Genomic DNA, 13,085 nt, shown 5'->3' with positions numbered 1-13,085 from the left:
TCAGCTGTTCCTACATCTTGGCAGAGCTTTCAATGTTGTTACGGGAAAGGATGAAGCTGATTGGTTGGTTCTTGTCACATGACCCGCGGTGCGCTTGCGGCATTCTGAAAAGTTGAAATGTTTTTATCTCGATGCGGCGCGGTCGCGCTTGGAAAAAAATGAGCGCGTCGCTTCCATTATGAGCGCGCCTGCCGCGCGTCTTCATTTGAAATAACGACCTTGAGCGTGCAAAAGACGCGATATGTGAACGGCCCCTAAATCAGTGGTAAGCGAGTAAACCCAGAGTGGAAGAAGAAAATAGCTCCCTGCTCTCTCTCTCTACTCCCCCTCCATCTTTCTCTTTATAAATACCTACCTGTGTTCTGCTCAATCCTTCTTTTCTAGACATCTCCTTTCCTTTCTCTGTCTTTCTCCCGGGATGTGACACAGAATTCTGTTAACTGCTCGGAAAATGCATTTATTACCATAAGCCTGCAAATGCTAACAACTGCACTTCCCCACACACACACAATCAGACAGTGGGACCTGCAGTAGGCCATTGATAATCAGTACAACCACAGTCTACAAGCAAGAGAGGATTTAGAAGTAAAGACTTATGTACACACACACACACACACACATTTCTTTGGCACTCACAGAAACTAGTTTATTCCACAGAATCTGTTGTACATTCTGTATTATATGGATTACATGTGCATGGAGGAGAAGGAGTTCCTGACTGTCACAGAAAAGGGGGGCAGTCAGAGAGAGAATGCTTTGAGATAAATTGATTTAAATGGAATGAGATGGATTTTAAAGAAAAAAAAGGCTGTCAATTTAAACTTCTTTGGCACTCACAGAAACTAGTTTATTCCACAGAATCTGTTGTACATTCTGTATTATATGGATTACATGTGCATGGAGGAGAAGGAGTTCCTGACTGTCACAGAAAAGGGGGGCAGTCAGAGAGAGAATGCTTTGAGATAAATTGATTTAAATGGAATGAGATGGATTTTAAAGAAAAAAAAAGGCTGTCAATTTAAACTGTTAATTTAGTTTGATTAATTACCATCTTCATGTATCTGTGAATCAATAGTCAGCTGCTTCTAGAAGCAATGCACATGAAATAAAGAATATACTGACTTTTAAGTAGAGATATGCCGATATTAAGATTCTGTTCTGTATTTTCATGTTATGGCCGAAAACCTATACTATGTTAAAACTATATACTATTTTGTCTTAAATAAAGAAAAAAGATTTGAACACTAAAAACTATTCATCTTTTAAAATGCTTCAAGAGAATTTAGAAATTTATAATGTACAGGATGAAAAAGGGATATTCATTTTGAGATTTGATAAATATTACATTTAACAGTGTTATTAAATTATTCATGTTTTTAAAGATTAAATTTAAGTGAGCATTAGACGTTAAAGGTAATCTAAATGTAAAAATAGGGAAAATGTGCATGCACAATTAAATATAAAATAGCAAGAAGTTGATACATTAAAAAAAACTATAATAATCTAACATCTAATATTTTTATTTTGGGTCTGTTATCAGCAAATACAGACTTGCAGGTATGAAATTACAACTAATTTGATTTATTAACTGACATATGCAATAGTTTGATTAAAACTTCCAATCAATTGACAGTCCTCAAAAAAACCTTGCCATATGCAGAAAAAAAAACTTGAATTAGACACAATAACGCATGCACACACACAAACAAGTACACTCATCAGTGTGACATAGAGACCCATTCCTGAAGCACAGTCTGACATTGGCTGATAAAAAAGTCTATTATACAAGGTTATAATTTAGCTTGTCCATTTAAAATCTCTCCATTAACATCCATGATGTGCACACATACACACACACACTCCAACTCTTGCTAATTCTCTAATTATGTTTATGATTATGGTGAACAGGGCGCACTCGTGGCCCAGCTAATGATGGCTTTAATGGCCAAAAATCCCCATTAAAAACCCCATTCTACACACACACACATACAGATACACGTGCACGTAAACACACACACCCTCATATAAAGAGAAAGAGCTCACAATTCTCCATTGAAAATTACTGCAAAGGGGAATATGGGAAAACTGTGTCATGGGAAGCAGCTGGGATTTTTTTTTTCTTTCATTTTCTTAAATGAGAATTAGTGTTGCATACTCATTCTTGGCAGTAAATAACCGTAAGAAGCTATTTCTGAATGGACTTTGAAAAAAAAAAATACTCTTCTGTTATTGTAATTTGATTCAGTCATATTAAACAATATTAAACTAAATAACCATTTCATTTAGCACATTTTAACCAGACAAAACTATTTTGAATGAAGCTACATCACTGTGTTGAGACATTTCTTAAAGATAAAGCAGAGGTCTAGACCTCTGCCACCCTTTACCGGATTCGTTGACAAGAAATAAAATGAAAGTGTCATTTAACCACTGCTAAAAACCCTGACCATGCAGCAGTCACACTAAACTAACACAAAGCAGCAGTAAGTGTGATTATTAATTGTTTGAAAGCCTCTGCTTTTCACCCTCTTTACGTTTACATTTGCATATATGATACTTTCAGAATTAGCTTGTCTGTCTGGATTAGTGCTACTCGATCTCCTACTTGTGCGCTTGTGCATGTGTGTGTGTTCAAATGGATCACATGAGCCAGTTGTCTTTTGTTGACGTGAAAAGAAGGCAGAAAGCCTCCAAACCACCCAATTTGACAGAACACACACCAGCGAGAATATAATCTGCTGTCATGTGTCTGTATATCACCATGTACACGAATCTCAGGCAGCCTTTCACTATATGTGTGTGTGTTTGGAGGCTTTGAAGCCTGTCTGTGTGTAAGATAGCTGTTGTTCTGTGTGCCAGAGCTCCAACGAGCAGAGTAACAGGAGAATCAGGGAGAGAGAGACAGACAGAATGAAAGACTCCAAATGCTCTTTTTTTCTATTCATTAAGATGAGATGACTCTTCCATTGAGCGGTTCACCTCCATCAGCCTGCTGGATTTAAGTGAGCGGGAGTCACGGCTCTTCCTGCTCAAATCACAGACATTTACACTGCTCACTTCCCCTCCTTCAAAGGACAAATACACAGGGAGATAAAGAGACCACACACATACACTCAGAGGGACCACACACAACCATACAAACTCACCCATTTGTGTGTATATGCACGTTTGTGTCTGTGTGTGTGATTTGAAGCACATTAAATGTCTTTCTCTGCTGAAAAAAACTAGCCTAATTATTGGTTGGTTTTAAAGGGGTTTTGGGATTTGTCAGTTGGCCAACCAGCTAAACCATCTTAACATCAACTTGGTCTGGCTGGGAGACCAGTTTAGGCTGGCTTAAGCTGTTTTTCTCAAGGTGTACTTAGGGAAATTTGCCTTGCAAAAGGGGAGACGTGAGGACTGTTCTACTCAGATACAGATTAGAGACATCCATATATCACAAAATTGAGAAAAGCAACTTTCAGATGAGTGAAAAAAGTGAATCATGGCCATTTCACAAAAAGAGGGATGACAAGACCACAGAGATGGTGTTTCTATGTAAATCATTTGTTTATAATAAAACACAGCGGTGTGAGGCGAGAGCCGGTGCTGTTCGTTTCATCATCATGAGTTGTAGTAATGAAAGGTGTGTCAAATCTGGCCTGCTTTTGAAGTGAATAATTGGAGACTGGAAGAGGCCCGAAATACACATCATTTCCATCTGCATTAACATCCTCCCCAAAGTATGAATCAGACCCCCTCCTACTGCTGCACTGTCGAAAATGAAAAGTTGAGAAAACTCGAAATGTCACGGAGATGTGATGAGACTTTCATTTTCTCAGCATTCGACTGAAGTACCTCACGCAACCTTCTTTGTTTAGCTTTGCATTAAAAAAAAAAAGAATTAGTTAATGCTGCACAGCAATCTGGGAAATCTAACCCTTAACAAATCAGCAAAATTGACCCTTTTCACAGACTGTGATGATGTGTTCACAGTTATTAATGTTGTAAATCTAGCAACGTTTTTATATTTTCACTTTCTTAATTTTTAATGCACATTTATAACACTATACTTTGTGTTTTCCTATATTAAATTACATAAAAGTAGTTAACGCTGCTGCGTGAGTGTTTCTAATACAGAAGCTGAGGGAATGACTACAAATTGGATATCTTTCTCTGTTTTGACCAACATAATCAACTTCTTGATATTTTTCCTCTTTTGGAAAGACATAGAAACACTGTCGTGGATTTATTTCTTTTGCTAGTGGGGCAAATGTGAACTCAAAATATATATTTGTTTTAGTTCCCGTTCATACAGATTTACCCGACTATGGGAACCTGGAAATGTGAAAAGGGTTCATTGTTCAGTATTAAAGTGTCTGACTTGTCAAGTTTCATTTAGGCTATCTGAGCAAATATTTTCGGTATATTTGTTTTTATATATTTTTATGCAGATTTGTACTGTATGTATATTCAGTGCCTAGCTGTCATATAATACTTCTCTTATCTTAAAATACCTTGGTTTCAAGCCACAACCTCACCGAGCATGTACACAGCAGTCAGATGCTCTCAATTGGTCACAAAATCTTGTTTTTATGAACACTATAATGTTTGTTAGTTTATATAGATGTGTGAACTTGCTTGATGAGCAAGCAGTTAAAAGTCAGTTGTACAGAATATTGGCCATTACATGAACATAATTATCAACGATTTGTATCTGCCTTAATTTTATGATATATATGATATATATAGATCAGTGTATCCATCCATACGTGATGAAACTAACTACAAAAAGCTCATAAGCACAACAATTATTTATTTGATTATTACAGTGTGCCGAGACTGCTGGGATCACTGCTTCTATCATGCTCTTAGAGAGTGTCACACTGTTTGGAAATGATTAATAAATAAAGAGAGGGGATTCGTAATAATAATTAAGAAGAGGAGATGAATGAAATGAAGGGAGGCTGAGCCACAGAAGGTGAGGAGGGTATTAAAAACATTAAATGAATAAATAGTGTGATTATGAATGACTAAGTAAAGGCGCCGCAATAGAAAAGAAAGAGCGTAGAGCATCCTCTTATGTGGCATCCCCTGCATTCATTGCAACCCCTCACCATGACGAAGAATAAATAAACAGAAATGATTGGTGTGATAAGTGGATGTGGTTATGCACAACTGCCTCATTCATCAGCCTCAGTTGAACTGGCATTATTAATTAAGATTGCTGCTCTTCATATAGATACTAACATCATAAAGCACAGGCGCACACGCGCACAGACCAGCTTCAACTCAATGATAACGCAAAGTTGATGAACGAGAACCAGGTCTTCTCTGTTACTTAGATAGATCTCTCCGTTTACTCATGAATATGCACCAAGAAATTTGCATATGCAAACCTTGGACTGTTATCTGATTTATGGGCTTTGCCGTTCAGTCTTTCCATCCACCTGCCAATCAAATCCCTTGTTTATGCATTGCTAATGACAATTCAGGAAATAAGCAAGGTAGCTGCTTATCCCAAAGATTTTAACCTACGCACAGCGTGAAGTCAGCTCACCTCACTTGAACCAAACTGTACATGTGAGAGCCATCTGCACAACACCTGGACACACCTGTGTTCTTTCTTGCATGCACACAAATACACTCACACACACCAGCTATGCAATGGCCTGCATCCAATAATTTGCTATACTGTAATTCAGACTTATATCTGCACATTCACTACTGTTCAAAGGTTTGGGGTCAATAAGATTTATTTATTTTTATTTTTATTTTATTTTTGTAAAGAAACTAATTTTAATTTAGCAAGGATGCATTAATTGATCAAAAGTGACAGTAAAAGCATTTACCATTTTAGAAAATATTTCTATTGAAATGTTCTTTTGAAAATCCTATTCATCAAAGAATCATGAATTCTGAAATGTATCATGTTTCCACAAACTATTAAGCAGTTTTCAATATTGATAATAATAAGAAATGTTTCTTAAGCACCAAGTCACCATATTATTGTGACAGTAAAGTAAATGCTGCTAAAAATTCACAGGAATAAATTACATTTTAAAATATACTGAAATTGTAATAATACAAAATATACCTCTTTTTAGTGAATTTTCATCAAATAAATGCATCCTTGGTGAGCAATCTTTCAAAAAAAAAATTGTTTAACTTTAAACAATCCTACCATCTTTTGAACAGTAGTGTATGTACTTTTATTGCATAAAATATTACATTATAAATTAAAGGATAAAGCTACAATTATTTTGTGATTAATTAAATCTTAAAGGGATAGTTCACCCAAAAATGAAAATTCTGTCATCATTTACTCACCCTCATGTCGTTCCAAACCTGTATGAGTTGCTTTCTTATGTTGAACACAAAAGAAGATAGAAGATTGCTGGTAATCAAACAGTTGGTAGTTGCCATTGACTTCCATAGTAGGAAAAAAAATACTATGGAAGTCAATGTATTGACTGAGAGGTGAATCAGTCAATGCAAGGTGCAGGCTGAGAGCACATGCTCATGAAACTTTCATGCATAGGAGGTGACATAACCTCATAAGTTCAAAATTCACTGTAACTAACAGTCTAAAAAGAGGGGGGAAAACTTGTGTTTAGCACAGTGTAAACAGGACCCCCTTTCTATCTTAAGTTCTTACATGAACTTAAGTAACATAAATCTTTCATCACTTAAATCATCTTTCAGATGTGCCATTATTAGCATCTTATACAGTGGACAATTTAAAGGGGTCTGACCCCACTTGAACCTTGAAGGAACCAAAACATAAAGTGAAACGTATATATTCCTTATAAATATCCTTAAACGAGATTTTCAAACATTTCAGTATGTCAAAAGTTTACACGCTAGTCAGACCATGAATTTCACCTAGCAGTAGGCTAAATAAATGCTTTTAAACAAAAACATGTTCGCCTGCCCTGTGGTAACCATAGAAACAGTTGTTTGCTCCAGTACTTTCCATTAGGATCATTACCGGATGGAACACTGACAAAACAAATGCTGTCATAATATCTTACAATATAGATTTATATATAAAGAAAAACATCACAAAAACATTAAAGGTGCATTCTGTAGTTTGGTGCTATTTTTTAATTTTTAAACATTAAGAAATAAACTCTGTGAAGATTCATCTGAATGGTGTACACTCATATGAGATGAAGACTGTACTCATAATTGTTTTCTATGTGTTTTAATTATATACAGTCCATAGAGAAATTACATGACTTGCTGTGCTTTACTAAACTCTCTTCGTGCTTATCGGCTGCCACTTCTGTAGATTCACTACAGCATAGTGCTGTTTGATGATGCGAAATGTGAAAATTATACAAGCAGTTGTTATGGTACTTTGCCAGCAGAGACAACAGGAGAATCAGTACCTGAATGGCCAAAAAAGCAGTTTACTGTCTAAACTGTCTAAAGGCCGAAGACAAAGAACAAAAAAAAAAAAAAACAATGTAAACATCATTACGGCAAACACATGGTGGAAAGATTTGGGGACAAAAAAAATATCGTAGTACTCTTTAGTGTCTGTCAAATATATATATAAAACTCCAGATTCATCTGAATGGTGTACACTCATATGAGATGAAGACTGTACTCATAATTGTTTTCTATGTGTTTTAATTATATACAGTCCATAGAGAAATTACATGACTTGCTGTGCTTTACTAAACTCTCTTCGTGCTTATCGGCTGCCACTTCTGTAGATTCACTACAGCATAGTGCTGTTTGATGATGCGAAATGTGAAAATTATACAAGCAGTTGTTATGGTACTTTGCCAGCAGAGACAACAGGAGAATCAGTACCTGAATGGCCAAAAAAGCAGTCTACTGTCTAAACTGTCTAAAGGCCGAAGACAAAGAACAAAAAAAAACAAAAACAATGTAAACATCATTACGGCAAACACATGGTGGAAAGATTTGGGGACAAAAAAAATATCGTAGTACTCTTTAGTGTCCGTCAAATATATATATAAAACTCCACGTTCAAAGATGACGATGAACGATCATATGAATGTGGTATCCGTCATTATAGTATATGGACATTGATGCTAATGCTAGCTAAAGAGCTACTGAACGCATCTTTAAAAAAGTCTTTAAGGGGCGCCAAAAGATCATTTGGATTGTGCTCATCGAAGCTTCCCAGATTGTGCCCTAAAAATTAAATAGAAATTATTTTTAAAATGTCAACACTTACTCAACCCCCTGCCCCCACCCCGACACCAGATTTATTGTGCAATTCACACACTGATCTTATATAATTCCTAACAGCACTGTAAAGCACTGAAAAAAGGAAAAAACATGAAGTCACCTTAGTTGTTCTAACCTTTAGATGTCATTCATGAAACCTAATGTGGTTGATTCAGCTGAACCAGTTTTTAACTCCGGTTAAGTTTGATGTTACCACAAAAACAAAATTTTGTAGGCCCCACAGTTTAACCCAACACTGGGTTGTAGTAATGCTTTTCAGGAGTCCTATTCGAGTATTTCTGTTTTAGTTTTCCACTCTTGTTCTGTGATTGTGCTTTAACAGAGCGGAGCTGTTCCCCCTGAAGTCCACACTCACTTCACCTCTACTAACATTACACATGTGTTCACAGTGTTTTTTCTCAATTACATACCATATAAACCACAGAGTTCCCTCATGTGACTATAATGGAGCATTCACTCAGAATGTGAAAACAGAATCTATCCTTTCGTCAGCAGAGATGTTTGTTCGCCCAGGAAAACCGGTGGTTCGTATGTATTTATTCAAACCTTTTTCTCAATTATGCGTCTGAGAGGGTTCTGCATTTTTTTCTGGGATGCGCATCACTGGAGCGAGAGTTTAGGGCCGTTAGGATCACTGCCCACTCCGCGCTTAGTAATTGTCAGTGTGTGTACGTGTGCGAGCTGAAGGTACACTCTCAGCTATAACTCTCTTAGAGGCAGTGGTCTGGTTGCTTTGTTTTTGTTTTTTACCTCATAGCCAACGGCACTTCTCTTACTGTTTACACCAAACGTGCTCTGTTTGAAACAAAGACGTTTAGTTGTAGAACACTCACACACACTCGTGCCATATCACACCCCCGAGTCAAAACACCAGAATACTAGCTTGTTCGGTCTGGTCCACAGTGAGGAGAGACGGAGTGACTGTGCAGCTTTGGCTACAGACCCAGATTCAGCACACTGACCACAGCTATTACAGCTATTAACATCCTGTGCTACATTTAGGCTCTGATCCCTGATAATAAGCATATGTATAGCATGAGAATATAGAGCGACATTCAGCAATACAATGCTTTAATATCAGCTCTAAATCACTCTCTCTCTCTTTCTCTGTGCTGTATAACTAGGCCAAGCTGAGGTAACAGTGTGTCATCAGTGTTGCAGAGCAGTTATGGAGAGAGAGAGAGAGAGAGGGAAGTCACACATACACACTGATAATGCAAGCTCACAGGCTAATTTCCCCTCACACGTTTTTACCAAAATGAAGTACACTCTTCCTAGAACACATCTTGCAGAAATAATGGGGAACACTGTAGCTCGTAGTAAAACGGGGTTAATGTCCATACTTTCTACTGTGCAGTGGGCCGAAAGTGTGTAATGGCATTAGCTGTAGAAGTCTTATTAAACTTAATCCATGAAAATAAGCCAGTTTAATTTGGTTTTATCACGTATAGCATATTCGCCCCGTGCTGCTACCGATGCTAATGCAGTTAGGCAGCTTTCTCAGTATGCTGAAACTGGGTGGAAGAAGCACTTTTCATTTCTCTGCACAGCACTCTGGTGTGAATGGAAAAGCACATGGCGCAGATATAGTGCAAAATTCAGCGCAAAACACACTAAAAATGTCTGTAAATGTAGCTTTTCCATTAGCATGTGTGATTAACGTTAAAGACAATGTTCACACTGTATGATTTTGGCCACAAAGACAATCATATTTATTTTAATTGATTAATATTCATTGTATTAATAATAATACTATATTCATTTAAATAATTTTAAGTCATCCTTCAGCCCTCTTGGAATTTGCTGAGGCCCCCTAGTGGGTCCTGGCCCGCTTGGTTGAGAACCACTATTGTACGGCAAAATTATCGCTCTTTATCACTATTCAGACTGTAAATGTTTGCATTTGCATGGCTGTAATAGGATAAAATCAATAATTTATGGGGAATGTGTGAGTTCTGTCCTCCTATGAACACAGAAATTTGTAGCCAGTCACATGGCTATGTTCAAGCATGATTATCATATAGCCCTATAAGTAAAATATAAATGATAATATATACAGAGACGGAAAGTGGGGTCTGCAAACTGCATAGGGGTGAAACTCAAAGAGGGGCTAAATGATCATATCTAGGCACACACGGTACAATTTTTAGTACCTCCAATGGCTGTAAAAATTGTACCGTGTGTGCCAGCTTAAAAAGGTTCCAGATTTTCATCACAGATAACCTCTGTAAAATGTGTGAAAAGTGAGTGAGTGATTTAGATTGAGATTAAGACCGATAAATGTGAAGCTCTCATGCAGGTGGGCTGCTGCTGGTGCATGTGTTTAATTTGATTTTAATTTAGGCCAAATTTGTATTCTGCCCCAAGCTACTTATTAGTGTGAACAGTACCTGTAAACTATAGGTCAACTTCTGCATTATTTCATAGGTTTTACAACCAGTAGAGCCAGATCACAGACTGATGCACCAACACACTCATTTATATCCCCACTGTTGCTCTAATTTACCGTTCAGTCAAAGCCGACATACCTAACCGTGACTAAACCAACCTCATCCATTCTAATATGAAGTCAAAAAATAAAGTGTGTATGTGTGTGAGAGAAAGAGAGACAGAGAGAATGTGTGTGTGTGTGTGTAAGAGACAGTGAGAGATGCTGAGATTGAATGGTGTCACAATGCAGGCATATTGAGGTTGTTTTGAAAAATATTAGCTAATTACAGCAGATGGAATGAAAAGAAACAGAGGACTAGACCGGGCTCCATGTATGATGCTGAAAGAGGGAGGAGAACGAAAAAGCAGAGGGGGAGAAACAGACAGAGACTCCCTGAGAGAAACATGCAGGAGTGCGAGAGAACGGAGAAGTGATGGAAAGAGACACACGAGTAGAGAGAGAGGTTCTGTGAGGACAAAAGCACAAACCTGACCAAATCTCTACAACATACAGCAGATAAGAAACTATACAGGTCTCTCTTTGTCATGTCAGTATGCAACATCATTAGTTTACAAAGATCATTACTACATATTTGGTCGACTTTGACATTACAGTTGGGGCTTGAGGCATAACTCTGCTTTGTTTTGTTTTTTTTATTTTTACTAAAGTAATTGACAAAAAGACCTCAGATGAGCTCTACAGCTTATGACTACAGTTTACAAAGATCATTACTACATATTTGGTCGACTTTGACATTACAGTTGGGGCTTGAGGCATAACTGCTTTGTTTTTTGTTTTTTATTTTTACTAAAGTAATTGACAAAAAGACCTCAGATGAGCTCTACAGCTTATGACTACAAAGTTCTGAGGACTACAAAATTCTGAGGATTACAAAGCACTCATATTCAGCAAACATCTACCTAACCTACATGTGGTTGTTTTCAAGATCAAGAGATCTAGAAAATATATCACTCCTACTTAAATATATCACTTAAAGAAAAAAATAACACAAAGCCTATTACCAAAACAAATACCTGCATTGCTTATAGTCATACAGAGATGTGCACAAACACTCACAATACACAAAAAACATGAACCATCTCAAAAAGCATATTTTTCAAGCATTTTTTGAAATCTATTTAAATGTATTTTCTATAAAATGATGCCTTATTATCGTGAAAATTACGATTAAAAAGACGACTTACAGTATGTTTGAACTGTTCCAGTGTACCGCGTGCCTGGCTGCAATCACCAGGTCAAAGTTCGTGCAGGTGAGCGTTAGAATAAAAAGACAGAGCGCGTAGAGTGCCATAATCCCTCGATCTCTCGCTTTTCTTCCCAGTCTTGCAAGATCTTCTCACCCCACGCGACGCTGCGCTGGAACCATCCCGTTCGGCGAAGAAGGGCAGGAAGAGATGCGACCTAAAGCGCAGCTCGCTCAATTACTTCTATAGGGGTTTCGCAATCTATAGGTTTATATTAAGTTTTTTAAAAGTCAGAATCCATGGCGAAGACCCCCTCCCTTTGTCCCCATGGCGTCAACCCAAATCCTATAGTCCGACACGAGACCAGCGCTGTTCGCGCGCTGATGGATCTCTGCGGTCGGAGCAGAATGATGCAGGCAGTCGGGTGCTAGGAGTTTAAATGCGGGAAAGAGAAGCGTGTCCTCCCGTAGCGTTGGAGAAACTCGGGAGGCAACGAGGCTCCTTGATTGTAAAACTAATATTCTCTTTTGTTGATGCTGCTCGTAAGATCGTATCTGGTAAAATGCGCGTGGAGAATCCTGCACGCGGCTGCGGGATGTTTCACACTTGCAATTGTGTGCCGAACAAGTGCTCGAGCGAGTTTTATTCGCTCTCTTTGGCCATATCCACCGCTCTGCGCTCTCTCTCTCTCTCACACACACACACTGTTTGGTAGGCTGTGCTAGTTCAGTCACCAGCTCCGCCTCCTGCCCAGGACAAAAGCGCGCGTCCACTGGCTCCAGCTCTCAGTCTTTCAGAGATGCTTTCAGACAGCTGCTCTCGCAACGGACGAGAAAAACTTTATTTTATATCAGTAAACCATTACGACGGAGACCGTTCCTAGTGCAGTTTTAATTACCTACCAGCACAACCCTCTTACTGTCTGTCAGAGTGCAGTGCTTTATATCCTATTATAAGCAAACCTCCATCCTTCTGTGCTCTCTCTCTCTCTCTCTCTCTCTCTCTCTCTCTCTCCAGTGTAAGTCTTTTCTAATATGGAATAATTATGGGAAATCCTCTTAGGAAGGAGAATGGATTGATGGATTGGCTCATCTCTATCTCTGTCCTTCACTCATGGGATCTACTCATCCACATATAAAGGATGTTGAGCTGATGTTAAATGTTCATATGATAGCAATCAGTCTCTCCTGTTCCTGTGTGCGCACGTGCCATTTGTTTTATGTATGTGTCCCTCCTGTCAG

General features: G+C 38.1%; 1 protein-coding gene across 1 annotated transcript in view; it reads right to left on the bottom strand.

Annotated features, from left to right (window-relative positions):
• Nucleotides 1-12,501, bottom strand: part of LOC107723569 (ephrin-A3-like) — a 72,797-nt gene extending 60,296 nt beyond the window's left edge. The window contains exon 1 of the mRNA XM_016532263.1: nt 11,845-12,501. Within this exon, the coding sequence (XP_016387749.1) occupies nt 11,845-11,951 (107 nt within the window). The 5' untranslated portion in view covers nt 11,952-12,501. The remainder of the gene's footprint in view (nt 1-11,844) is intronic.
• Nucleotides 12,502-13,085: the final 584 nt, after the last annotated feature.

The sequence above is a fragment of the Sinocyclocheilus rhinocerous genome, unplaced genomic scaffold (assembly GCF_001515625.1).
Source record: "Sinocyclocheilus rhinocerous isolate Xijiao unplaced genomic scaffold, SAMN03320098_v1.1 scaffold241, whole genome shotgun sequence".
NCBI classification, from domain to species: Eukaryota; Metazoa; Chordata; class Actinopteri; order Cypriniformes; family Cyprinidae; genus Sinocyclocheilus; species Sinocyclocheilus rhinocerous.
Note: the sequence above shows the minus strand (reverse complement) of the source record. Positions and strands in the feature narration are given on the sequence as shown.